This window comes from Pezoporus wallicus, unplaced genomic scaffold, assembly GCF_028554395.1.
Source record: "Pezoporus wallicus isolate ANWC-B61680 ecotype Strahan unplaced genomic scaffold, APGP_CSIRO_Pwel_v1 contig_13954, whole genome shotgun sequence".
Classification (NCBI taxonomy): domain Eukaryota; kingdom Metazoa; phylum Chordata; class Aves; order Psittaciformes; family Psittacidae; genus Pezoporus; species Pezoporus wallicus.
The window spans coordinates 318,731-346,662 of NW_026638000.1; the positions used below are offsets into that span (position 1 = coordinate 318,731).

A 27,932-nucleotide genomic window follows, 5' to 3' on the forward strand; every position below is an offset into this window, starting at 1 on the left:
CCTTACTAGGACTTTTCTGCAGCTTGACCAAAGGTAGCTTGATAAACGCCCTGAGCACGTTTCTGCAGTCGGGGTGGCTCTCAAAGGAGGCAGTGAAGGCTCACGGGTGTCAGAAGAATTTTCCTCACCACATCCAGCAAGAGGAGCAAGAGTCCTTACAGAGAAAGCACAGAGTGCCCAGGCCCACAAATCTAAACCCCAAATTGGCCATTATGACTTTTTGCTCTTTCTTTTTACGCTCACTGCTTGCGGGCTTTGCTGTCAGAACATGCTAACAAGCCTTTAACAGCTTAACAATCTTTCAGTTTCCTCAGCAATAGATTCCTTGCAGAATATTTGTTTCCCATGTGTGGTGCTGTGACACAGCATTCAATCATACCTGTCCCTTCCCTTGATATATGGTTCAACCACAGCACAGCTTGGTCAGACCTTCACCAACACGTCACTTACGGATTTGTCTCACTTTCAGGAAGCCCAATGACAAGTGATTGAACTAAGAGACTTTCTGGCCAAAACGCTGATTTTAAAAAGGATGAACTGAACCAATTGGTAATGGTTAAACAGCTTTTTTGCTATCATAACCAGGAGAAATTTGCTTCGGACAACATGAGCTGATGAAGGCAACAATACAGCGCCACAGCAGCTGCTGCTGTCCTTGTATTGCAATGACTATAAACCAACGCATTACTATAATCAGGATGATGAAATTCAAAGTTCTCCGTTTTGCCAATGAAATAAAAATATTTTTGAAAACAGAAACACTCGAATACACAGCAGCACCCTCTGACTTCCTGGGTAAAACAGAATCACAGAAAGAGAGGGATTTGGCTTGGGAGGGTCTCCCCTGGTACTACAGCAGGACCAACCTGAAGTCATTTCCAATGCCTCTTGCATAATGTGCTCGGGGAAGCTTCCACAGAGAAGTTTAAGGGGCCCTTTATTTATTTATTTATATTTAAGTTTCACAGAACCATCAAATGATTTGTGTTGAAGGGACCTTAAATCTCACCCAGTCCCAGCCTCCTGCCACGGGCAGGGACACCTCCCACTAGAGCAGCTTGCACCAAGCCCCTGTGTCCAACCTGGCCTTGAACACTGCCAGGGATGGGGCAGCCACAGCTTCTCTGGGCACCCTGTGCCAGCGCCTCAGCACCGTCAAATTTGGTTTATGACTTTTTCAGACAACACAGGGAAGCACGGGGCATAATGAGCTCTTCTGAGGAGTCAGAAAATACCCAGTATTGCTTTTTACCACTTGGAAATTCTTCTGAATAGGCAAGGAGAGATGTCTAAGTGACTGCTGTGCTAAACACAGCCATCAAATATACCCACGGGATAACAACTGCAAAGTTATGACAGAGGAAGATACTTTTAAGACTGTTATTTCTTTCTTGTTCTCCATCTCTGTGATGCCAGGAAAGCATTTGAACATGGGGTTTTACTATTTTGCTGCTTTCTCAGCCTACATTCTTACAGAACTGCTCCTTTTCCATTTTCATGACTGCTGAAGTGGACCTTTTATGAACAAACTCTTAAGAATATCAGCTGACCCACAGTCCAAAGGTGTTCCTGAAAATAAACCCAGTATCTTTGCTATTTAGCAGACACCACAGGAGAATGCCAGGCTACAAACTGCATTTACAAGGCTGACAGCAGTAAAAACCCCTTTTGGTTTCCACTTCCCTCATCACAAGCATCTGAAAGCATTTGACACATGCTGTAGGTAAAGAGTGGCTCCTCCAGGACACAGTGAGCTGCCAGTGGCTGGTGATGGCCAGCAAGCAGCCTGCACCCCAGAGCTCAAACATAGCACGATCAGGCTCTGTGGCTCCGTTTGCTGCTTCCAGTCCCATATCACCAGAAACAGAACAACGCAATAAGAGCCACCATGGATTCACAACAGCCCAACTGCTGCCATTAGAAAAGCTGACATATGCACATCTAAATGTGCATCCTGCCAATGCTAAAGGCTTATAAATAGCAAGAGGAACTGCAGCCCAGCAAAAACAGTGCTAAACGCTTCCCACCCACCTCTTTTCCCTTCTCTTTTCAGGAAGAAGGCCACAGCTTGTGCCCAAAAGCTCTGGGGCATGACAGTGACTTATACCACGCCTAGAAATTCTTTAAAAACATTCAATCCTATAACTTGAAGTCAGCTTACAATGCTCAGCAGAGGAGATTCCAAAGCTCTGTGCCAGAAATGGAACAGGAGAGTCAGAAAGGAGATCACCCACTGCAGTTGTTTCCCCCACTCCTTTTGAGCCACAGCCAGTGAATGCTTGGGTATGCTCTGTTAACGTGGTCTCTCGTGCTCACCCAAGAGGATCCAAAGCATAGAAGCACCTCACCTCACCAAAGATGACAAACGCAGGGGTGGGATCCCAAGTGCTGTGGACTCCCGACACATCAACAAACCATTCACGGGTGGTGTTCCTCCAAGAACTGTTGATTAAACCACAATACCCTTGACAAACCTTCTCTTCACATTTGCTGTGTCCTTTCCCTGTGCCAGACCCCAAACCCCACTGTGGGCACGGAGCAGCTCCCTCCTGGGACAGCATCCCCACGAGGGTCTGTGCAGCGACCGTCACCGTGCCCAGGCTCCTTATGGGACACCCTGTCACAGCCCAGGCTTACTCCTCATCTCTGAAGTCTTATTTGAAATCTTGTCCACTGTAACTGATGGCCCCCCTCATTATCACTGCCCAGAACAAGTGCCCTGCAGGAGCCACAAGCTGCCAGCCAGGAACGTGCACTTGAGTGACAAACTCTATCAACACTAGACAGACACACACACGACAACAATAAACCAGCATGAGCCCCAGTTCTAATCAAACTCCTGCACGTGGATACATCTGAGAGAATCCAACTGAAAATACCCTTGGCTGCTTCCACAGAGCCCCAGACATTAATAAGATGCATGTGAACAAAAGGAAAAACCAGTGGATGAAATGCAGCTAGACAGGGAAGTGAACAACGACTGCACTGCCATCAGCTCCAACAGTAACCCATGCAGCTCTAGTTCTACTCCTTGTAACCGACCATGTCTCCCTGTATTAAACACACTTATCACCTGAGCTTACCTGTACTTGAACCATGGGGCAAGGGCTGGTCCATCTAAGGAGGAGTGCTAAGAGGCCAACTCACACTCACAGAAACTTGCAAGGTCTGAGCAGCGACTGCAGGAACACTGGGATGGGTTTGAGACTCTGGTAGAGACCCAGTTGCTTACAGGGCATTTTAACCCAGGTTTTTAACACTGACCAAAACCCCTCTCTGTTAATGGAAGGAGCCCCTCTCATTGTCATCACAACTCTGCTTTTTCCACCCCATTGAAGAGCAGAGCAGGCACTCTTACAGCCACATTAAATACTAGGTTCCTAAGTTGCCAGAGAATAGTAACACCAGTATATTTGCTCCCGACAAATGCTTTGTTACCTAAAGCTGGTTTGCAAGAGAACAGCTTTTCTGAAATGCATTACTGCATGTTACCATCCCATTAACCAGGAAGCCCTCCATGGCCACCATGCACACCACTGCAGCATCAGCGTACGAGCAGAGAACAGGTAAAGAGCTCATCGTATCACAGGTGCCTATTTCTGGTTGCACGTAAAATGAACTTAAACCAATGAAGCAAAAATAATCCATTTAACGCTCATGCTACGTGCTGCATTTATATGGGGTTTCTGTTGTTACAGTGCTCCTGTTCATTCTTATGCTTTAGTGGTTCAACTGCAATTTATCAGCCTGTAGTGGAAAATACCTGGCACCTACTTAAAATGCATGGAGTGAGCAATAAAATTAACCTTGTGGCAATTGTTTTCCCACATGTTTGATAGACCAATGTCAGCTCATCTGTTAGAAGGAAATAAAAAAGTCAAGCCTAAATGTACAAAAAATTATGATGGAAGCCTTAAATAAAGCAAGGGTAATGCAAGTTTATTGAGTCAAAAATCAATCAATCAATGAGCGAGTGGATTAGGAGCACCTCATAAGCCCCAAAGAAATAATTTGCCCAAACACTGGGATTTAACGGTGGAGGACCAGATTCCAACACTTTCAGGAAGTAAGTAATGAAAAATCAATTCAAAAGGAAAAACAGATCAAGAACCCTGGATTCTGACACGCCGACACATTTATTGCTGAATACCATTTCTCGGCTGACCCGAAAACTTCGGAAGGTGTTTATTTACTTTCAACACCTTCCAGAGATCAATATTTTTAATTTGGATCCGAGTTATTATTTTTCACATCACAGCATTGGGGAGCGGAGTAAAGTGGCTCATATTTTAGTGCTAAAAAGATCGATATGACAGCTTCACCTTCACTGCAGCCCCCGCAGCCGCCCGGGTGCACATCACAGCACCCTGCAGGGGGGTGCAGTGCCACGGCGCGGGGAGCAGGTCATCACCCAGCCCCGCAGCCAGACAGCCCATGATTTACCTGATCATGAAGGGGCCGGTGCCCTTAGAAAACCAATCTTGCTCCTCTCACTTTATCAGGCCTGTCTTTTACCCGGCGTACGGGAAGGGGGAGGGGGCAGGCAGAGAGAGAAGAGGAAAAGAGGGAGGGAAGGAGCAGAGTAAAAGACAATCGGTTTCATAAAGCGGATTACGTCCCTCGTCGTAAACGCATCCATTCGTTTTTACCTCCCTCGAACCAGGGCACAACTGTAATCGATAATTAATTTTCCATAAATTTCAGGCTGTTCTTCTGGAGGCTTGCAAGGAACCAAGGGCTGGGGAGAATCCCTGAGACAACGGCCTCCATTGATCGCTGGGGGAGGCAGGCGGGAGAGTCATGGGCGCTGCCTCCAGCTCTGCCACTGCTGCCCTTGAGGGACCTGCTGCTCCCCGAAGAGATATGGCGCACACTGCATCCTGCACTGCCACAGCCACCGGCACTCTGGCAGGACTCTGCCACCTCTGGTCCACCCTTATGTGCTGACTGTAACAGCACCTTTCACACAGGGTCCTAGGGCTTCAGCGTTCCCTTCCTCAGCGGCATCCATCCTTCCTGGGTAAGATGACCGAGGTGCTACACAAACACTAGCTCAGCACCACAGAAAAAGGAAGGCTGTTTCTAAATACTTGGAAGAGTACTAACTGTGGGCTTTACTGGACACAACTCAAACCAAGGACTAACTGCACACCTCCCAGTGTTTTCTTAACAAAATGGTTGTATCTATCCCCAGGAAGTCATTTGTGATACCATAAAATAGCTGTGATTTGCCATTTAGTGCTGTAATCAGTTCACAGAATCATGGAATCACAGATGGGTTTGTGTTGGAAGGGACCTTCAAGCTCTTCCAGTTCCAAGCCCCTGCCATAGGCAGGGACACCTCCCACTAGAGCAGGTTGCTCCAAGCCCCATTCCTTAAAAAGAAAGCTCATGTGAAACTAAGAGGATACCTGAATGGGAGAAGTACCTACACCTAAGCAGCATTTATGGGAAATCTCACTTTGTTTTTAACATGTCCTAGAAAACAAGCAGCAGGGACAAGGAGGAAATGTGATACCATGGATGGGCTGCTCAAAGTTATGCATTCTTAGCATAATTAGCAGCCCATGCTCTTTAAAAGATTGCCTTCATGAAGTCCTGCGCTTGGAAGAGTATTGCCGGGGTATGCTTCAGAATACTAACTGAACAGTAAATGCAAGACTATTTCTCCAAATCATGTATTGCAGCTAAAGGTCGTATCAGGAGCAGCATTACCTAATGACATTAACTGAAAGCCCAGCAGGTTCCTACCGCCAGCAGCCCTGTGAAGGCAGGGAAAGGAGACTCCCGGGCCCCCCGCACAGCCCTCCTGGTACACCTCCTCTGCATCAGGACAGACGCCTGCTTTTAAATGCACATCCTGAAGGATAATAAGGATAACAGTGGAGAATTGCGGCTGACTAACAAATGATCCAAATGTATGGGCGATTGCCTGTGCTTCTGTGACAGTGTTCAGAGGAACAGTCCTTGGAGTTCACTGCCAGGATCCCCACCTCCCAATTAACGGATCAAATCCCAGCAACACCGTAAAACGTTCCTGGTTTGTTGATCCCTGTCCATCAGAAACCAAAGCACCACCTACAAGAAAAAACAGCTTTGGATCCAGGTCAAAGAATGAGATTTTTAACTCTTCCATTGGTGTCAGATCAGAAAAGCAGCACTTCAAAAACTGGCCATGACGAGCCACGGGAACCTGGCGCTCTCTTGGGTTATTCTGAAGCTGTCAGAAGGGTCACAGGGAACCAGCTCCTGAGCTGGTACCTCAACAGGGAGAAAGGTGAAAGACCAAGGACAGATCCAAGGCCCCCCTGGAAAACATGGATCACTGGATTTGTCACAAAGACAAACAGAGGTTCTGCCAGAAACTGCCCCTGCTTCCTGGAAAGCATATTCCTTAGGTTAAAGTCTAAAGTAAGTGCAACAGAGCTAGAACTCACTGAGCTGCCAGATCAGCAATGCCGTTGCTGGTCTCATACCCCTTCCCAAGCCCGGCAGGTTTATTGCCTCCATGCTGCACTCCAGCCCCACAGCCTGACAACCCTGGTCAGCCCCTCAGTGGACATTGAACAGTCAGAGGCACAGGGCAGCCTCTGCACCCAGGGCAGCTGCTCTCTGCCTTGTTCGCTCCTGCATGGGACAGGAACTGTCGCAGCCTGAGTACCATGACACAGCTCCTCGGCTCGGGACGCGTGTGAAAGCAGAGCTGCGCCACGCTTCTCAGATCTCATCTCCACTACTTTCCTTGGCCCCAGACCAGGTACCTGGGTAACCTGTGGTCCTGGGCTGCTGTGTCTCAATACACAGCTGCTGCAAGTGGCCTGGGTTTTTTCAGTTGCATCCTTCCCAGGAAGCTGATTACCGTTTACTGTGCATTTGTTTCTATGTTCATTACAAAGCAGGTAGAAAAAAGATACCTTCTAGTTTTAGGCAAGAGAAACAATGGATGTCTCAGGACCCTGGTACAGTAATCACGGAATCCCAGCCTGGTTTGTGTTGGAAGGGACCTTAAAGCTCCTCCAGCTCCAACCCCTGCCACGGGCAGGGACCCCTTCCACTAGAGCAGCTTGCTCCAAGCCCCTGTGTCCAACCTGGCCTTGAACACTGCCAGGGATGGGGCAGCCACAGCTTCTCTGGGCACCCTGTGCCAGCACCTCAGCACCCTCACAGGGAAGAGCTTCTGCCCAAGAGCTCATCTCAGTCTCCCCTCTGGCAATAATGACTTTATGAAAAGAAGAAAAAAAAAAAAAGCAGCATGCTGAGGAGCAGCTACGGAGCCTTTTTCAAACCATCCCAACAGATGGCAAACGCTTCCACATCAATCCCAAAAGATGCAAAATGCACAACCTGATTAGTCTGACTGGAAGAACACAGCAGTCTGTTAGGTGTACATGCACTTCTAGACACCACATACAACCCCCCTGCTCCAGCAGCCTACAACAGAGACCAGCTTCAGCTCCCACCCAACAGTACAGGAATCCACGAGGGACTACAGGACATCTCAGTGCGTCAAGGATTTGTGGGGAGCCGGGAGTAAAGCCAGTGAGTCTGGAATGAATGTTCAGGGTTATTTCAGTTCATTCAGAAATAAGATTCAATATTTTCAATATTCTGCGCCCCCCCTTCCCCCCCCACCAAAGGAAGGGAACTGACAACAAGATATCCCTTCCCAACCTGGGCTTTTACTACCGACCTCTGGCCGTAGTACTGCTACTTACCCATTTAGTCAAAAAACAAAAGTGTAGATCCAAGTAATTTGTAATTTTTGCTATATATTTATGTTAATAAATTACCTGTGTTGAGGATAAAGGACAGAACTGACACAACAAGGATGCTCCTGATACAGTGAGCCACTTAGGAACAGTAAGATTTGGAATTGTTTGGACAGAAGCAGCAGTCTCTCAGCCAGACTCCATGAGCAAAAAAATCACTAAATTTGTCAAAATGACTAACCCCCACACTTCCATCTTTTTCTCTTTTGTTTTATATGCTTTGCATGTCAGACAAATTATCAGGAAAACACTCCTCATGTGACATTTCATTGCTTAATGCTTTACTGGTGCAGTAAAACAAGACAACTGCTGAAATTATAGGAAAATAAATTTGTAATTTCTTCCTCATTTAGCCATTTTTGAAGCTCGTGTATAGGAAAGTCATTAATGTTATGTCCTCCTATCGATGTTCCAAGCCTTTCAAGGGATAACTAATGTTTTTTCTATACTCTTCCATGTGGCCAGTTAAATTAGACACATTATTTCTGTGCTGCTAGAGAAGGCTGATCAATAGACACTTGGAAAGCCCTCTAAAACTAAGTGGAAACACTTCCTCAGTGTCAAAGGCTTCTAGTTTGGGTTTGTACGCTGCAAACATGGTTAAATTTAACAGAGTGGGAAGCGTCCATCTGTGCCATTTTTATACTAGCAACAAAATCTCTGCACATTGATTTCTCCTTAAGGTAAGGTGTGAGACTCGCACTGACAGGAGGCACTGCTGCACCACAGCCCCTTTCCAACTGGAATTCTCAGTGGGAATTGCTCCACTGCCCAAATCCATCAAACCCTGCTCACAGAGCTGCGCGTTCCAGCCCAGCCCCACTTCACTGAGAACTGGCTTGGCTTTTAGTCATCTTTTCTCCCCTCGGCAATGGGGCTGCTTGGTGCCTTCTCACATCAGTAGTATCCTGGGGTTATGACTGGGGAGTGTGACACAACACAATCTTTTTCTCCTGTCCATTTGGTTTTAATTGTGAAAAACGAGGTGCATTTCCAAGCCTTCCTGAAGTGTACAGCTGGTGAGCTCTGCAGCGAAACCCGACTGCCACACGATATTCATAGAAAGGGAGTGAGCAGACTCCTCAATGGCTTTCTTTCTGGCTATGAATACTGCATTATAACGTTATTTCAAACACTAATAAACCCATTAGTTTCTATCAGTAAATAGCATACATATTATTTTTCTTCAGAGTCACGCTGCTCTCATTTAAGAATTGATTCAATGCCTCAGACAAACACATTAGCGAGTTCCTTAAACAGCGTTTCATAATTCCTTAAGCAATTATTTTCACATTTTCCAATCTCCCATCTCCTCGGGAAATCCAAAACCGATCCAAACCAAACACTTTGTTCGCACAAACAAAATTCCTCATGCGCTCTACTTGAAAAGAGCTGTTAATAACGTGGTGGCTCTGCGAGAGCCATGTACACCTGGGCCTGCCCTTCGCCCCACCGTGTATAAATGCAAACAAGATACCCCATTGCCCCATGCCTTAATAACATAATGACTTCTTTACCATGAGAGTGGTGAGGCACTGGAACAGGTCAGTAGTCTCCCACCACAAGTCACTTGTGGATGAGATGCTAACGATGGACACGGAGCACTCTACTCTCCTTCCTCCCCTTTGGAAAGCTCCCTAGCCCCCACGCCAGGCTGACAAGTAAACTGTGAACTCTGAAGAAAGGAAGGCTAAATAACACTCGAGAAGCATCATGCAAAAAGCAGTCAGAAACACTAAGCTGCAAAGGACTCCAAGTGAAAGCCTCAGGAATCTCTGCAGTATCACTGAACTGTCAGAAGCAGAGTTGTCAAATTAATGGAATATGATTGAAAAGAATTTACTGGTTCGAGGTATGCGCTGAGCCAGCCCGTAATTCCTTCCATAAATCTTCAGGCAAATTACTTTAAGAACACACAATAATTAAATATGCAACAGGCCAGAAGTAAACAAAACCACAACACGCTCCTGCAGGGAAACCAGAGCAGTTCTCCAGCACCCATCCTGCTCCTCACCAGCTCAGAAAGCCCCAGTGCCACGGGTGCCAGTGCCGAGGTGAAGTTGAGACCTGTACGTGCTGCCCAGCACCTCCTCACCCACGGTGGGAGCGCCGGGAATCCCCACAGCACCACAGGAAGGGAACAAACCCCTAACCCTGCCAGCCACAAACACTCTGCAAAGCAAGGGAGCTGGAGGGGACCCAGAATGCTCCGACCGAGGTGGTTTGGGTTAAACATCCCCTGCACTGCCCTCCAAAGCTGCCCCTTCCTCGGCAGGATCTGGACACAGAGCTCAGCAGGATGCTACCTCCTCCCACTAGAGCAGCTTGCTCCAAGCCCCTGTGCCCAACCTGGCCTTGAACACTGCCAGGGATGGGGCAGCCACAGCTTCTCTGGGCACCCTGTGCCAGCGCCTCAGCACCCTCACAGGGAAGAGCTTCTGCCTAAGAGCTCATCTCAGTCTCCCCTCTGGCAGGTTCAAGCCATTCCCCTTGGCCTGTACCCACAGGCCCTTGTCCCAAGCCCCTCTCCAGGTTCCCTGTAGCCCCTTTAGGCACTGGAGCTGCTCTCAGGTCTCCTCTTCAGGAGCCTTCTCCTCTCTAGGCTGAACCAGCCCAGCTCTCCCTGCCTGTCAGATCCTGAGCTGAAACACTGATACCAGCGACTGCCAAGGCTCAGTGCTGTACAAGCACGGGGGTCACACACTCAAAGACACTGCAGGTATCGACCACCACAGAACGTCCGGCCTTGAAGGACAGACACAGGCAAGTAAAGAAGAGAAAAGATTTGTCTTGGCCTCATTTTTCCAGCAGCAGCTACAAAAGCCTGGGTTTAACGTTCACAAGCCCAGAAAGAGTCAATTTTCCCTTGTGCTCGGTTAACTTCGGTCTGTGATTCAATTTCAAACGTTTCAGCTGATTTTTACATCCCTGGGTTCCTACAGAACCAGGTCAGACCCATTCTGCACAAACAATCTCACTTTTTTTTATAACCATGCAGTTGTGCATGACTGCACTAGGAAATTCTGCAGGTAACAGCCCCAGAAAATGCAATCCCATATAAATTGTACATCTATAGCTGGTACAGACAGGACAGTGATTCCAGGTATAAGGAAGCTGCTGTATCACCAATTTCCTCAGCACTAGCACTTGTGAACAACAGGGATTGAGCTGGGACTGCGTTACTGGGCTGCTCACCTGTGAGAGTTGTGTGGTGCCTACTCCTCCCCTTGCAGTTACACAGCAGTGAACAGGTGGAAGGTAAGGCACGAAATTCCTCACAGCAAGAACAACTCCACAGACAGCTTCTGGCCTTGCTTCAGAAATGCACAGGAAAAAAGACAAGTCAACACTAGAGGAAGGCAGTACTGCAACACCCTCCTGATCCCATTTCCTACCCAGAAGAGAAAGTATCCAATGGCTGACCAAGTTCCCTAGGAAACTAACTGGGAGATCTCATGGTTTCAGGTGGTTGTAAATACACGTCCATGTCACAAAATGTCAGTGCTTGTGTAACCGTTTTTCCCATGACCTTGTCAGGAGCAGTGGGGTGAACTCCTGCATCCCCCAGCTCACTTCATAAACTCGTTCTTTTTGACTAAATAATGGTAGAAGCTAATGAAGAGGTCAAACTTTGGGACAACCGATACGTTTTCCAACTGGTTTTATTCCTTCTCACCTGGGAAGTGGAATTAGCAGGAAGTCAAAGGTAAAAAAGCACCTAAGTAGCAAGAGCCCTCATGAAACAGTCTCCAGAGGCTCACCGTGCAAAGGTTCACCACGCTTCTCACAGGAGGGCCTTCCAGGCATCCCCTGGCAGCCCATGGAGCAACACACATTCCTGTGGCTCAAGTGCCAGGAGACAAATCCCAAAGAACTCACAAAACAACCCGTGTTTAAAAGGTTGTTGCACATTGATAATGTTCAAACTGACTCATTTCTGGAAAGAGAAGTTTCTGTGTGCTCCTTTGAAGCGAGGCTGTGGACTTGTCTGTTCTAGGAGATCATTCCCTGGAGGAGCCTCAGGAGCTGATTTCAGGAGAGCCTGCACAGGCAGGTGACACCCCCCAGCTACTCCTGCAAACAGCCTGGCCCCACATACCCCTCAGGCACAGCACCTCTGGTGCCACCCTCTCAGAGCACAAATGAAGTCCTGCTTCTGCCTGGGCAGAGTTTTCAAGGACATCTTTACAAACTCAGTTCACTGGCACAGGGTGCCCAGAGAAGCTGTGGCTGCCCCATCCCTGGCAGTGTTCAAGGGCAGGCTGGACACAGGGGCTTGGAGCAAGCTGCTCCAGTGGAAGGGGTCCCTGCCCGTGGCAGGGGTTGGAGCTGGAGGAGCTTTAAGGTCCCTTCCAAAATAAACCAGGCTGGGACTGAACGATACACAAAAATTCCATGGAAAGGAAAGGAGGGACCAAAGGAGAAGGCAGAAACAGTCGCCTGAAATTAGCAGAATTAAAACCAAGCTAAGACTATAGTAAAGGCTAAGCCTGGCAGGAAAACCTCCACAATGTCCCACTGGGCAGAGGGCCACACGGATATGCACCTACAAAGTTAAGACCATTACCAGCATCCCCGTGCACCAGCGCTCCTTCCCTTTGCCTTCCCAGAGCCGGGGAGCTGCACTCGTCTCACCCCTGCCGTGTGCTGCGGTGTGAGCTCACTACCCGCGGGCGGCGGTTCCACCGTGCGCCCACAGGCACCGGCGCACCCCCGAGCACCCGCACAGGCCGGTGGCCCCGCGGGTCGGGCCGCGGTGGCCGCGCACCGGGCAGCAGCAGCGCAGGCCGGTGCTTCAGCTCCACCTGCTGGGGAAACGCTGCAAACCCTCCAGCTCCGCGCGACCGCTGACGGAGACTCGGGCCAGGGCTCCTCAGGCATGTGAATTCCCCCAATATTCCATTCAATTATGTCGCGCTTCCTAAATCATCTCTTTTACTTAACAAACCTCCCAGTCGCAGCTAATAAGCTCAGGAGAATCAGGGCACACCATTCATTTCTGGGAACAGGCTGATATTTTCTAAGAGCCATTAATAACGATGACAGGATTTATGTACAAGATAAATTCATTTCAATTTCCTTTTTCAATTAATGGCCAATTATTCGAACTCAGCTCAACCAAAAATATTACTCAAGTATCATTAATCTAACAAAAATTAACTTTACTATTCTCCCAGTAATGAGCAGATATAATTTTAAGATAAAATAACACACTTGAGTAAGCGTTGTCCGTTTGCATTCTGGGGGCCACTGCTCAGCAGTGGAGCCCTCCCAGCCACACTGCCTTAGGTTACTGGTATTAAGGATAATGACTTGAGCAAAGACCACCCAGTGCTTTACCTCCCTTAACTCAAGAGCCATTTTATATCCCAAAACTGTTGGTTCAGTGTGCATGGAGTCAAGCAAAAATAATCAGGGAAAACACCTCAGCCTCTGTAACCCAATCACCGATGTGGCAGGGGGTGGGAGGAGAAAGCCTGTTAGAAAGTGGACTGTTACCTGCTGCATCCTCCATTAATAACCTCTCTTTGACATTTCCTGGGTGGTTGTTTAAGGGAAGTTTCATTTCAATAATTATCCCACAAAGCTTGAACTTTAGAGGGCAGCAGCCATGTGAGTGTAGCACCTTCTCCCCTTTCTGTTTATTTCTATTAGCAGTGCAAAGCAAAATCTGCAGTTTATGATGCTGCTGTTGCTTAAAAACATCTTCCTGATGTCAGGAACGCGAACTTTGAGAGTATCTTGCTTAAATCTGCTCTGTAATGAACTAATTCTAGTGCAATACATCCTTACTAGGAGGAGAAACCAGGAACTTGAAGTTCAGAGGTAGAGCCCAACTTTTTTTCATTGCAAGGTTACCTGTGGGGCTGAGCAAGAGACAGGGAACTGAGGAATCTCTTGATCTTTAAAGAATAAATCTATTCTGAGCAGCAAAGCAACTCCTGCTCTGCAGATCCTCTGCAACCCAGCCAGGTGCTGCAGCCACCTCACAGCTCTGAACACACTCCCTAAAAACTTGTGGCATGAGCACTGGTTTGCCAGGAGCCCACGGGATCTGACTTACTGCAAGGAAGAGTTTCTCTCAACCTTCCAAAACCACAACAGGTACGTTTAAGCTGTGCAGGGGCTGCTTCTGCCTTCTTTTAACAAAGAGAAGAAAAAGAAAAGGGAAAGAAAAAAGCAATATAAAACCTTAATTTCTGTGCAGCACTGGCACAGGGTGCCCAGAGGAGCTGTGGCTGCCCCATCCCTGGCAGTGTTCAAGGCCAGGTTGGACACAGGGGCTTGGAGCAAGCTGCTCTAGTGGAAGGTGTCCCTGCCTGTGGCAGGGGTTGGAGCTGGGTGAGCTTTAAGCTCCCTTCCAACCCAAACCATTCTGTGAGTCTATAAATTGAATATTCCAGAAAATCAATAACTACAGAGGACCAAACAAAATGAGCTTTGATCCAATTACAGGAAAAAATGTCACTGATTATACTGACATGTTTTCATATAGAAATTATTCTTGATTTGATGAAAACATCAATTTATTTCTGGCTGCTAGTCAGCTTCAGTATGAATGCTCTTGCTCCGGAATAAAAGCACCTCACTCACAATTAACTTAGGCTACCTGAGAAGTATCAACAGGTAAAAATAGTCGGATCTGATGAACTTCTGAGTAACTCTTCACATAGAAAAATCAAGATTTATAATTTACCCTTTACATGAAATATACAAGTACAGCAAAATTAACAGAGAATGTAAATGCTAGGACTGGAAAAAGTCAATACCACTGCAGAGACCTTTCTGATTAAGAATGAAGTCCACTGGGTGCACTCACAAATGTGCTGAGTTTCTCAGCTTCTCAAACTTTTACCTATTTTGGTCATTTTCACTAATAATGCGTTCTCCAACAGAAACTAACATCTACTCAATTACATTTTATAAGGTAATCTATTTATAACTTACTAAGATCTTCTAGATTACATTTTGTATCATGGTTTTAAAGAGCTCTACAAGAGGCAGAACTTTAAAAAGCACTGCCAAGCCATTTGAGTACCTGGACACTTTTGGCTCACACACGAGTCCGTTTGTCCACACCAGTTTGCCATCAGTATTTCCAGTTATAACTGGAACAGATCAGAGCTGCCTGTTTAGTTAAATCTGAAGCTTCTGGGAAGCCATCATTACGCCTGCAAAGGTTGTCACCCACAAGCCTCATTCATAACTGTTGGGAGCTCTTAACTTCGGCGCTGTCATCTTCCTGAGCAGATGAGCATTAGCTCTAATGTAGCAGCTTTCTGCCAAGAGATTAATCTTCAGCTGGGTTTTACATTCTAGAGAGCTGTGCAGCTCTGAAGGGTGAGGTGAGCCGCGTCCCTGTGCTCCTGGGTGCTGCCCCGCGCGCCCGCCGAGCCTCTGCTGTTCCAAACGCCTGGCCTGGAGGAGAGCCTTTGGACCTGCCTCTGCCTCCCAAACCCTCCCTTGGAGGCCACAAGCTGAGCACCCCACCAGGACCAGAGAGACCTGCTGTGAGCTGCCCAAGGGCCAGCAGCATCCCACAAGTGCCCCTCACCCCAGGGGCTGTGGTTTAGTTTTGGTTCATTGTTCGCGGAGTTTTCAGCACAATGAATCCTACGTGGCTCCATCCTCTCGCCTACAGCAAAACGAGACCGATCAACCGATCCACAGTTTGCTCCCTAGTCACGACACCTCCCGCTCTCTCCACATAATTCCCAGACCAGTCTGCTCTACACCAGATTTGGTATACACAGCCATAAATGACAAATGCCTGGTATTAACCTTTATTTGTGTTTTGGTCGATACAAAATGAACTGGTTTGATCCTTAATATACAGTAAATTACTAGAGTTTTTAAAACCAATCACTCCATGAGAGACACCTCATTAACACATTGTTTTTTTCACATCTCAACACCTGTGAGAAATAGAACCCCCTGAGTCCCTGGTTGCCTTGAATGGGAACAGAAATGCTGCATGCTGAAGGGGCAGGCTACTGTCATTCCTAACACAGCCAAGCTGAGGAACTACAGGCAGCAAAGCCTGATGTAGCTTTGCAAGAGCCAAGCCAAGGAAAGCTTTACTGGGGAAGTGCTGCCAAAACTGCCAGAAAAGGGGGTATAAGAGCAGCAGGGGTGAACATTGGCCAAACTGCAACTACGTGGGCTTCTCTGTTTCTGAGGAAAATAGCATTATGCAGCAATATATGTGATACATGTTTATACTTCAAAGACAGAGAGGTAATTATCACAGGCTACCATATGCTGCCAATTCCATGCCTTAGAAGGGATGGAAAGAAGCCCACAGAAGTTAAAGAACTTTGCAATCAAACAGAACTAATGAGGAAACAGGGAGATGCATAACATCCTGCGAGCCAAACCTCGCCGGAGAGAAGACTGAAACTTTACCCTAAATGGCCACAGGAGCGTGGTGAAATCCCTGCTCAGACAGTCATCCACCACAGCCTCATACACTCAGAGACTGGACAGAGGAGCTGAAGAGCTGCCAGTACAAATCACGTGTAAAAACCCCTTTCTATGAACATCTGATGCACAACAGGAGTCTCAGAACTGTGTCTGAAGACGGCCAGCATTAAGTGCCAACAAGTAGACTACAAGAAGTTAAAAGCTTGAGAGGCTCAACATGAACGTGCATCCTCTCCTTTCTAGGTTTTCCTGTCTTAGTTCCAAGCCATTACTACTAGTAGTTTAACACAGGAAGGTAAAACATATTCCTCTAGCACACAGCATTTAAATCATCACTCATCTTCTGGACTGTCTCTTTTCCACACTGAACAGATTCAGCTCTAAACAGAAAAAAAACAGAAACATCATTCTGCAAGTCACCCCCATCTTTTCATTATGCTCTTACAAGCTCTGAGGCAAGAACTGGATGCCAGAACAGCCATGCTGCCTTCACTGTGGCTGTACATGGGGACAAAGTTACCATCTCCCTCATAGTCCTTTCCCACCATCTATGCTTGCAAGGATCACTTCCTGTCTTGAGCCACAGCACTGCAATGGCAGCTCATTTCTAGTCTCCCCACCACCACCTCTAAATCCTTTTGTCTGCTCCTTCCCAGACAGTGAGCCCCCTCTCTGCTGCACACATCTTACCAGCACAGTGGTACCACGTTCATCCTTATTTCCCAGTAACTTTCCTGTCTGTTGATTCTATCAGCAGCTTTACTGGTAGAGGAAGTGCTATTTACAAACAGTCCATGTGGGGCTACGACAGACACCTTCACAAACCAGGAAAGCCTTGCCTTATAAATACAGGATGAGTAGAAGGTATGCAAAGTAACAGTTATGACACGAAAAGGAGAACTACAAAGGTGGCTGGGGAATACTGCAAGAAAACACGGTGCCTAGAAAATAATGCCAGTATGTGAAACAAGAAACCACACTACTGCTTGAACCAGGAACTTTGCAAAGTGGAGACAAACAGCAGATGCTCTATGTCTAGGATTGGTGTCAACATCTTAAAGGAAACTTTTTATCCACCATAGTGGCATCAAAACCAAATGAGCCTCATGTTAAATAACTTCATACAATAAAGTCCTGTGGCCAATGTTTCTAAGTTACAAATAATTTAGTTACAGGTTGCATTGCACTCTATACTGTTTCCCACATGAAGATCATGGGTGATTACCCTTTTGTCCCATCATAAGTCTAGCCCAGAAGGGGCCTCTGAAGGTCACCCAGCCTGAGCCTCTGCTGAAAGCGAATCTGGTCACGCAGAGCCCTGACAGCTCCTCTCCGTGCATCAGGCCAGCAGCACAGCTCACGCTGGGGAGCCGAGCCCAGAGGCACCGGGGAGCCTGGGCCAGAGGGATCCTGGGAGCAGCACCCTGGGGAGAAGGCCGCTGCTGTCCTGGGCGGATGGGACATGTCACTGACTCACCTCTAAGGAGCGTTTTCCTGCACATAGCAGCCATCACCTGAACAACCAGCAGACCTGTTTGCACATTGCACAGTCCCTGCAGCGATGGCACAGCCACTTCTGCTCTGCTTCACACAGGCAGCTCCACACACATGCTGTCACATTTCCCTACGCATCACTCACACGCCAGCGGAACCCTGAGCTCTGGCTCTTTGCATCACAAAGGCCATGGAACAGCCCCAGATGTTGGTAACATAAGTCTTGAGCATGCTCCAAGCCCTGTCACTCGCTCCCCATGCTCCAGAGCCAGCACCTCTCACACCATCAGTCAACAACGTGCTGTCTTGAATGGAAGGTGGCTCTGACCCACCAAGAAGTTAGTTGTTGGAGGAGAAAGAAACCCTAAACAATAGTTTTAAACAAAAGACTTTCTGTGTGCTGTGATGCTCATTTTAAAAGGGACGCACAGCTGTGAAACCAGCGTTTTACACACCCTGCAAAGCAAACAGCCTCCGCAAAGACACAATCCCCACTGTGATGGGAACAGCTCCACCCCGACAATGCACAACCCCAAACGGTTTAACAGAAGAAATTCACCAGGCGTTGAAGTTGTGAAATGAAATTTACCGTAAAATGTTCCTGTGACTTGTAGTTCTCATCCAGGTAAACTCGAGCTCGGTTGTAGTCCTTCATCGCATCACTCGATAACAGTTCTCTAGAAGGGAAAGAAGAGTTTGAGTATAAAGGGAGATTCAGAGACTCTACACTGCTTTAGCGCATTCTCCGTCCTGTGCGGTGCCCAGTGCCCCCACAGGAACCACGGGCCTTCACCTCAGCGCGGCAGGGACTTGAGGGACCACAGCTCCCATCCTGCCGGCGCTGGGCTGACCGCCCCGGCTGCCCCTGCAGCGGGAGTCACGGCGCTCCACAGGCCGCGGGGCACCCAACGCTCCGAGGGCCACAGCGCTCCACAGACGCGGGCGGTTCACGCCGAAGGCCGCGGTCCGCACTCCGGACCGTCCCTGCCTTCCCGCAGGCCGGCGGGACCCCCACGGCCCGGGCCGGCCCCGCTCTGCTGCCCGGGCAAGGCTCGTCCCCGGCAGGGCGCGCCGCCGCCAGCAGGGGGCGCTGCCGCATCGCCGCTCACTGCAGCTCCGGCACCCGACGAGCGCCGACCGGGCCGGGCCGAGCGCTGCCACTGGTTTGCCCCGTGTCCGCTCTGGCTCTGCCCCGGCCGTGCTCCGGGTCCGCTCTGGCTCTGCCCCCGCCGTGCTCCGGGTCCGCTCTGGCTCTGCCCCCGCCGTGCTCCGGGTCCGCTCTGGCTCTGCCCCGGCCGTGCTCCGGGTCCGCTCTGGCTCTGCCCCGGCCGTGCTCCGGGTCCGCTCTGGCTCTGCCCCGGCCGTGCTCCGGGTCCGCTCTGGCTCTGCCCCGGCCGTGCTCCGGGTCCGCTCTGGCTCTGCCACTGCCGTGCCCCGGGTCCGCTCTGGCTCTGCCCCAGCCGTGCTCCGGCACCCGGGGCGGCTTTACGGAGGTTACTGCAGTTACCAGAAGCATCTCGAGCAGGACGGGCTCCGCTGAGAGCTGACAATCCAGCACATCCGCGGCTCCTGGCTGCCCCATGGGCGGAAACAACCTCATCCATCGATTTGAGATGTGCTTCAGCCTGAGCAGCCGAGCTACAGCTCCGAGCGCCGCGCCCTGACCGACTGCGGTGTGCCCGTGAGCTGTGCTCCACATCACCCGCACCGCACCGCACCGCCTGCCCCGACCCCAGCCCCGCTGTCCCAGCCGCCGGGACGTGCCCCCGCTGGCAGGCGCTGGGCTCACAACACGCGGCCTGGCGGCGGAGCCTCCGTGCTCTCACACATGGAACTGCTCAACACAAGATCAGCAACTGTGGCTGCCCCATCCCTGGCAGTGCTCAAGGCCAGGTTGGACACAGGGGCTTGGAGCAAGCTGCTCCAGTGGAAGGGGTCCCTGCCCGTGGCAGGGGTTGGAGCCGGGTGAGCTTTAAGGTCCCTTCCAACACGAACCATCCTCTGATTCTGCAATAATAAGCCTCATCTCAGAGATGACACCAAGCCAGATACATATTCTGTATCTTGCACAATTATCTTGCCAGGACATGGCCAGAGGAGCCTTTTATTACTTTTTCTGATTTCTTAACAAACATAAAGCAGAAACACTTGGCTAGTCACTTCCTTCTTTGAAGGTCATATAACACACTGGAGTTGAAAAAGACTTAAAACCTTTTACAACTTTACATGTCTAATGACTTTGACTTAGAATTATATACACATTACATACTCCTGCTTGCCAATTACTTGCTGCATTGGGTTTGTGTGACAAGGTTTTGATAGCGGCGAGGGGAGTTACAGGGGTGGCTTCTGTGAGAAGCTGCTAGAAGCTTCCCCTCATCCAGCGGAGCCAATGCCAGCCAGCCCCATGATGGAACTGCCATCAGGCAAGGCTGAGCCCATCAGCAACGGTGGGAGTGCCTCTGGAATAAAGTATATATGGAAAGGGAAAAGCTGCTGCACAGCAGCAACTGCAGTGGAAAGAGGAGTGAGGAAATGGGAGAGAACAGCTCTGCAGACCCCACGGTCAGCGCGGCAGGAGGCGCTCCAGGAGCCATCGCAGAGGTTCCCCTGCAGCACAGGGTGCAGACCACGGAGGGCAGGCTGTGCCCCGGTGGCATGGCAGGGGAGGAGTGTGAGGAGGCCTCCCCAGAGGAGGAAGGAGCGGTGGGGGGAGGTGTTTTCAGATTTGGGTTTATTTCTCATTATCCTACCCTGATTTGATTGCCAGTAAATTAAACTGATTTCCCCAAGTCGAGTCTGTTTCGCCAGTAATGGCAATTGCTGAAGGAGCTCCCTGTTCTGATCTCAACACACGAGCCTTTCATTGTGCTCTCTCCCCTGCCCAGCTGAGGAAGGCAGTGACGGAGCAGCTTTGGGGGCACCGTCCAGGGTCAACCCTCCACACTTACTTCACAAACTTGTCCACATGAGACATGGAAGCTTCGTAGTTTTTTCCTCCAAATTCTTGACAGTGCAGAGCCATGAAGTGGGGCTTGTGTGCATGTACAACCTGGAACAGACGGATGAACGAGTATTAACCGAGTTGCATCCACAGCTATTATCACACAAGTGACAAATCCAGACATGCTATTTCTGAGGACTATCAGCTGCTACCTGAGCAGTAACAGCAGAACAGTCATCAGCAATTAGAGCAGCATCATTTGTTATGCACATGAAAGACTCCTAAGACACAATAATTGTATCTAGTATTTTTAGATTATATTTTCTTTTCTAAGCTATGAATTAGTTCCTTGGCATTTAAAACAAACTCTTCCAGCTCACCTCAGAGAGGACCTAACACCATGGAGATGATCAAAACATTTGCCTGTCTGGGAGCTGGAACTGAGTTCCAACCAAGTTCAAAACACCTGAATTCATTCATTAAGTGCTGGATTTTTTTTCACTTTCAGAAAGTATCTGGCATTAGCTCATGGCAGAATGCTCATCAGGTGTCACATCAGATGGGTTCATTTATGAAGTACCTTATTTACAGAAACATCTAGGTAAATCACACACATACTACAGTATATATACACATGTATCTAATGAAGGAGGCTTGTAAATACATCGCACTATTTCAAGTGTTAGTCCTGCATAATGCGAGTATCTTAAATACTAAATAGTCAGCACCAGGATGCAATTACCATACTAAGACCCCTGCAACATACGCTTTTTGGGTTAGGCATCAAATCAGAGACAGTATTTATAAGTTTGCTGTTGCTTTAACACACATTCAATGCATTCTGTCCTAATAACTTTTCTAAACTGAACATTGCAAACAATACGTCTAAAAAGGTCTCCCTGTTGATACTGAGTCCTACAACTTGTATTTCATGTCTTATCATCATCTTGTGAATGAATGCACACAAGCCTCAGAACTATTTGCACTTTTTAAAAGGGTAACTTAAAGTCCAGAATAACCAGCTACTCTACGGGGTAGGAACACATTAAAAAGCTGCTGTACAAGATGCTGTTAGTTGTGACTGGGTGGCACTTGGCTCTCCCCACCACCACAAGGGCCATGCTGACCCTGTGGCCATTCCCAGGAGGAACAGCCTGGTTTCCCCGAGCTGCTTCAGGAAGAATAATGAATGAACTCCTCTCTCTTCAGGCTTTGGACCCCAGGGACAGGGCTTGCTATGGGGGGGGGGGGGCACACACACACACAACATCCTGTCCCCCCTCTTGTGCTGGGGAGGGCAGCAAACAGAGGTGCAGGAGATGGGCATGGTTACTGAGAGAGCAATAACCTCAGCACACATGATGCAGAGTAACTGTAAAAATAACAGGGATAGCCCTGCTTCTGTGCTTGTTTCTTTGCTGCTGGTACCCTGCAGCTCTGACAAGGGACAGATGCAGTAAACTTTTGCAGTCGTGTTTTTAATTATGCAAATCAATAGTGACCAAGATTACTGTAAAAAGGTCTCTTAAAATGCTTCTTCTAAGCCAGGGTAGAAAGAAATTGTCGTTTGATCTGAGGACAGAGCACACAGCTCCTCACCACGACCACACTGATTCTCTCATCAGAAAATCAAGCTCAAAGGCAATGGATTCAAGATTAGCAAAACCTGAAATGCAGCAGCTTGCCATGGAGCACAAGGCAAACGTGAGCACCCTGCTCTTCACAGGCACCTCCTTCTGACAGCAGGTGCCCCACAGCCCGCAAGCAGTGGGTGACAGTGCCTGTCCCGGCTGGGGGGGCTCCCCGGAGCACACATCCCATGTGCCCATCCAGCACAAAAGGGGCAGTCAACGCCCTGGTCCTGCCACTGGCTGGTGGCTCATCCTGTCCTGGGGACTCCTTTGGACAAGTCTCTTCAACAGAGACCGGAGCCGGCGCCCCGGCACACGAGGGGCAGCTGCTCATGAACACCAGAGCCAGCAGGAGCACACAGATCCCACAGTGAAGGCAGCACGTCACAGCACGTCTAACCTAAGACAGGTTAGACTTGCAAAGAGGAGAAAACAGCTGCTGGTTCCCAAGTGACTTCAGACAAGTCACTTTCTCTTCTGTACTTCAGCTTCCCCATCATCGAAACAAATCTTGACACCGACCTGCTCGGTGAAGCATTCTGAGCTCAGCCACCAACAAGTGTTACTATATAAAGGAAAAAAGTAAATATTCCTCCCACATCCGCCCTCGTGGATCTTTGTGCGCTTCGCTCAGGTCAATAGTGCCAGTGTCCAACTGTGATACACAGCTTTCCTGCTTTAAAACCAGGCTGTCACCAGCAAGAACTGGGAATGAGCTGGAGCAGGACCCAATGGTAAGTCCAACTGGGGGTTGGGGGGGGGGGACGGACACAGGGGGGGACGGACAGAAATGGACTGCAGAACAGATGGCTAAAAAACATAGAGAACGCAATAAATACCACCTGGCTGGGACATGAGCATCCTTTGCCTTTGATACTTGATGTAACTCTGAAAGCTTATATTAATACCAGCTGATTTTATAGATTTACACTTAAGATAAAGCTTTGCTGCAGAAGTTTTTCTTGTGTATCTTGTCCAACACCAGACAGGCCCTGAACAGGACACACATCTGAAGGGATTCTGATCACACAAAAAGCAGGTTTTGGCTACAACTACCAACATTCAGGGGAATTTCCAGAAACGTCTAAAAGTTTACTTTACTTTCCAGCAAGAGCTGTTGAACAGAAAGCTAAGAGCCGCACTAAGCTGTGGAAACCAAAGTCCAAGACCAGCTCCTCTATGTTCAAAGGTGTTAAACTCTGACGAGCCGCAGCAGTGGGATGGGCACCCAAGCGTCCATTGTTGATCAACTAATAATCAAGCATCTTTATGAAGTTTAACCTGTTGGATCATTTTCTTCACTATCTCGGAGATAAATATTAACCAAACACAGCCTCCACAGTCAAACTTGTAACAGAGTTCATTTGTGGTCCCTAATAACATGCAGTCCCAACTCTCTGTGTGCTTTATTGCTCCAAATCAGTTTTGGCTTCCAAGTTCTGATCTTATCTACTTGGATAACTCTATGAAATTGCCATAATTAGGAAACACTTGCAACTATTTAATCTTGCAGAGCAAACATACCCAACTCTTACTGCTTCAAAGCAACAACATCAAGAACTGCTTATTGCAAACACAGCAAAACCATGCTGTGTTGTGTTGCTCACTCAAACTGCTACAGTTTGCAGTTTGCTTCAGTAAGCTCTCTCCTTACACAGCTAATAGAACTAATAGCTGATAAGACAAAACAAAACAAACGGTTTCAAAGAAGATCTAGGCAGAAGCTCTCCCACATCTCTGACTGATGAGTAACAGGGAGCCTTGAACTGGGAGTCCTGCCTGGAGGAAACGCTGACAGCAACTTAGAGAAAACTCCAGGCACTGCACTGAGATGCAGGGCACAGGTTGTTTGCATTCAAATCCTTCAGAGCTTGATCACAGCAGGTATTAAAGAAGAATAAAGTTATATGCCATTTTTTAATGAGGAAGCAGCAGTGGCTTAGCAGCAGTGAAGCCTTTGTGGCTTTCCTTGGAGGTTAAACCACAAAAGCATACCTGAATATTAGTTACATCCTCTCAGATAATAAATACCCTCCAACTAAGACCAAGTGGCTCTGCTTCATTACCTTTTACAAGTTTTCTACGGTTATGAAAGAACAAATAGTACATAATAATGAGTAATGAATACTTCAGAGTAGGAAACTCACAGTTACCAGAGGTTAAAGATCACACAAACACTGAATTTGCATCTACACCAGCACAATGTGTTCACAAAGTTGGGCATTATTCTCAACTTCTGGACAAAAAAAAACAGTGCACAGGAAACCCCGAATGGAGCTTGGTTTGGGATACAGGTAACTCAGCAAGATGCTCCAGCACAGACAAGCACAAATACAAAACTGGTGAATCCCTGAAGCTGGCCTCTGCCCATTCCTCAGGTCCTTGTCTCTTTGGACATGGGACAGGATGGATGATAACGCCCATGCTGAGGGGTGCCTGAGCCCAGCATGAAGGGCTCTCCACATGGCCCTCACTGCTGGGTGCGGGCGCAGTGTACATCAGACACACACAAACCCCAACAACCCCACCTGAGGTGAAGGTCCCACCTGAGACAGGCCCAAGATCTCACGTCCCAAGGTTTGCTGGGTCAGCGCAGGGTGTTTATCACCCCTTCTAGTTAGACAGGTTTAAGGCCACTAAAATAACTAAACAACCTCCTTTGAGTGGCTGGGGTTTGGTTTGTTTTTCTTCTCCTTTCTTTAAGGAGGCTAATAACACACACTGTTTCCATGCAGCAGCACCAAGATGACCTTTAGCTTTTAGGTAAACTTTTAACTTCTGTATTACTACAAGTACAGGCTCTAAACACTCTCAAACACATTAAGCAGCATGGAAAACTGCACTGGGGGGGAGTGATGAAATCACCCTCTGCCTCCACATTTTCATCTAAAGTGACTGTCTGCCAGGAATGCTACACAAAAGGGTTGTTGCTAAAGTTAGCCAAGAGTCTGAATAGCTCCAGCCGCTGAACTCCTCCAACCCCAAACCCCAGGCACGATGCAGCTGAGGAGAGTACAAGGGATGGGGAAGGAAGGGGTGAGAGGGAGAAACCCCATAAGTAAATAAAACAGTAAAAGTCCTTCCCATGGGTCCTACGGCCCTTGCAAACAGCTCTTTGGTTGCTCTTGAAACTTCTTGTTCCCCTGTATTTTTGTCCCGCAAGCCGACATTAAGGCTGTGAGCCTGGGCAGAGTCACTCCACACACCTGGGGTGAGCAAGACACCCATTTGCATGTTCTGTGAATGCTCTATTTGCATAAATCGAGTTCATAAAATCCTCCAGTTTCCTGTCGAGCACCAACCCGTTCCCATCACACGCAGAATGCTCCAAAGCACCATTCTCACAACCTGTTTTCTCTCTCCTCAGAACAGCCACTTTCCCTCCTTGTTTCCAAGGTGTGTTTTGGTTAAGAGAGTTTCTACTGAAAAGAGGATGGGAGCCTAAACTAAAATAGTGAAGACCCAAGTTACCAGTAACTACTCAGTACAAAAGATGAGGTGCAATCCCCAGCACTAGGACTTCACTGAATCCTGTGTCCCTGTAAGGCAGCTTTCCTCCATTCACTGATTTCACAGAACCCCAGCCTGGTTTGGGTTGAAGGGACCTCAAAGCTCCTCCAGCTCCAACCCCTGCCATGGGCAGGGACCCCTTCCACTGGAGCAGCTTGCTCCAAGCCCCTGTGTCCAACCTGGCCTTGAACACTGCCAGGGATGGGGCAGCCACAGCTTCTCTGGGCACCCTGTGCCAGCGCCTCAGCACCCTCACAGGGAAGAGCTTCTGCCTAAGAGCTCATCTCAGTCTCCCCTCGGGCAGGTTAAAGCCATTCCCCTTGGCCTGTCCCTACATCCCTTGTCCCAAGCCCCTCTCCAGCTTTCCTGCAGCCCCTTTAGGCACTGGAGCTGCTCTAAGGTTTCCCCTTCAGGAGCCTTCCCCTTCCCATGACACAACACACTGGCTTGCAAGGCTTATCTGGAGTCCAGCAGATTTTTGCTTGTTTTTGCAAATAGTTTTGCACAAATCCTGTTTTCTGCTTTGGACACCAGACACTGGAGCAAACCCTGCCCACCCTGGAGCCACAGGACATCTTTCCAACCCCAGTAACCATCCTGCTGCCCTCTGCAAAACACTCACACATTCCTTCAGCTCAGACCAAAGTGTTTGAGGTGCAGAGCTGTTCCAGAACACACCGACCACCTCGTGCCTTTCACTCCATGCCCACATGATTGGTGAAAGTGCAGGTCACCCCAGAGCCCGAAGTCAGCAGCAAAGCTCTGACAGGGCAACCATTCACTGCATGGGCACGAGAGAACTTCCCCAGCAAAGACACTCCTGAGAGAGAATTGTCTTCTCTTAACCACGCCTGTGTGATATTTAGGTGATTTTTAGTGAAACAATGGCTTGTTTGCTCTCCTCCTTCCCTAAATATGAAGCCCAGCAGGTCGGGTAACTCTTCTCATAGATATGTTATCAGAGAATCAGAGAATCAAGTAGGTTGGAAAAGACCTTTAAGATCACCAAGTCCAGCCATTCCCCAGCACTGCCTAGGCCACCACTAACCCATGACACTGAGGGCCTCAGCTACACCGTGTGTGAACACCTGCAGCAGGGACACCGATTCCACCACCTCTCATCCTCAGGCAGTATTCCCTGCCTTCAGGGACATTCAGCTTCCAACCTCAGCTTCCGTTCTGCCTTATTTTTAACCATGGAAAAATAACAGAGTCTTTTGTAAAACCAGAGACATAATTCCCACACCTTCTGAAGATTTTGGTGGCCTAGAGCCTGTTCTGACCAGGGCTGCCAAAAGCATCCAACTGAGCAAACGCTGTCAGCTGCCTGCACAAGATACCTGCAATACGTGACTCTCTTATGCCAGAGCCTAAACTGAACCAGAAGAGCCTGCAAATCCACAACATTGAAAGTAACTGACAGTGCTACCACAGAGATTACCAAGATTCTAAACGAGCAAATGCCTTGAGGAAAGAGAAGACTCAGAGATACTGCTGGCTGCCTTGCTCACATTCACTAACTACAGAATTAGCGCAGTGATGCTAAGTGGGGAGGCCGGAAGGTTATAAAAGGCAAAAACCTGGGCCAACCCTCAGCCGTATTTCAAGACGGCAAGCTCCTAAAGCTTAGCTTGTGGACATGAATTGAACACAACTCTCCAGGTCCCTACAGAACAGGTACTTCCTGGCCTCACAGAGGAAAGCTGAAAACACAGATCTGAGGAATCCCAGCACACACAGATCACAAATTCACATACTCTGTGCTCCTTCTGAAGGTATCACTAAACAACAATAGATGCTCAGAAGACTCTACACCTTCAGGCAATCACCACTTTAGCCTGCACCAAGGCAGAGGCAGCAGCTTGGGCAGGTTAGGTCTCACCTTTGAGGTGGACATCACATGAGCAAACGTGTTCTTCATGCACTACCTCTGGGAGGGGGACGGAGAACAGGGAGGAAAGGAGAAGCATGGGAGGAAAGCTGACATCTGTTTGTTTCTGCTTCACAGGTGATGTCAAATACACCGACTTTGAAGTTGATGCTGTATTCACAGGAGAAGGAACATGGTGCTCCTCAGTCACGTGGTGGATGTGTTTGGTGATCCCATGTTTTAATCAGGTGATGTATTTGTTGAGCATTCAGGGACAGAGGGATGGATTT

General features: G+C 48.5%; 1 protein-coding gene across 2 annotated transcripts in view; it reads right to left on the reverse strand.

Annotated features, from left to right (window-relative positions):
• The window catches only part of INPP5A (inositol polyphosphate-5-phosphatase A), a 206,193-nt gene that overhangs the window by 126,405 nt on the left and 51,856 nt on the right, over window positions 1-27,932 (reverse strand). For both annotated transcript variants that reach the window (XM_057408655.1, XM_057408656.1), the window contains exons 3-4: window positions 20,639-20,739; window positions 18,277-18,364 (exon numbers count right to left, since the gene is read on the reverse strand). In XM_057408655.1, the coding sequence (XP_057264638.1) occupies window positions 18,277-18,364; window positions 20,639-20,739 (189 nt within the window). The remainder of the gene's footprint in view (window positions 1-18,276; window positions 18,365-20,638; window positions 20,740-27,932) is intronic.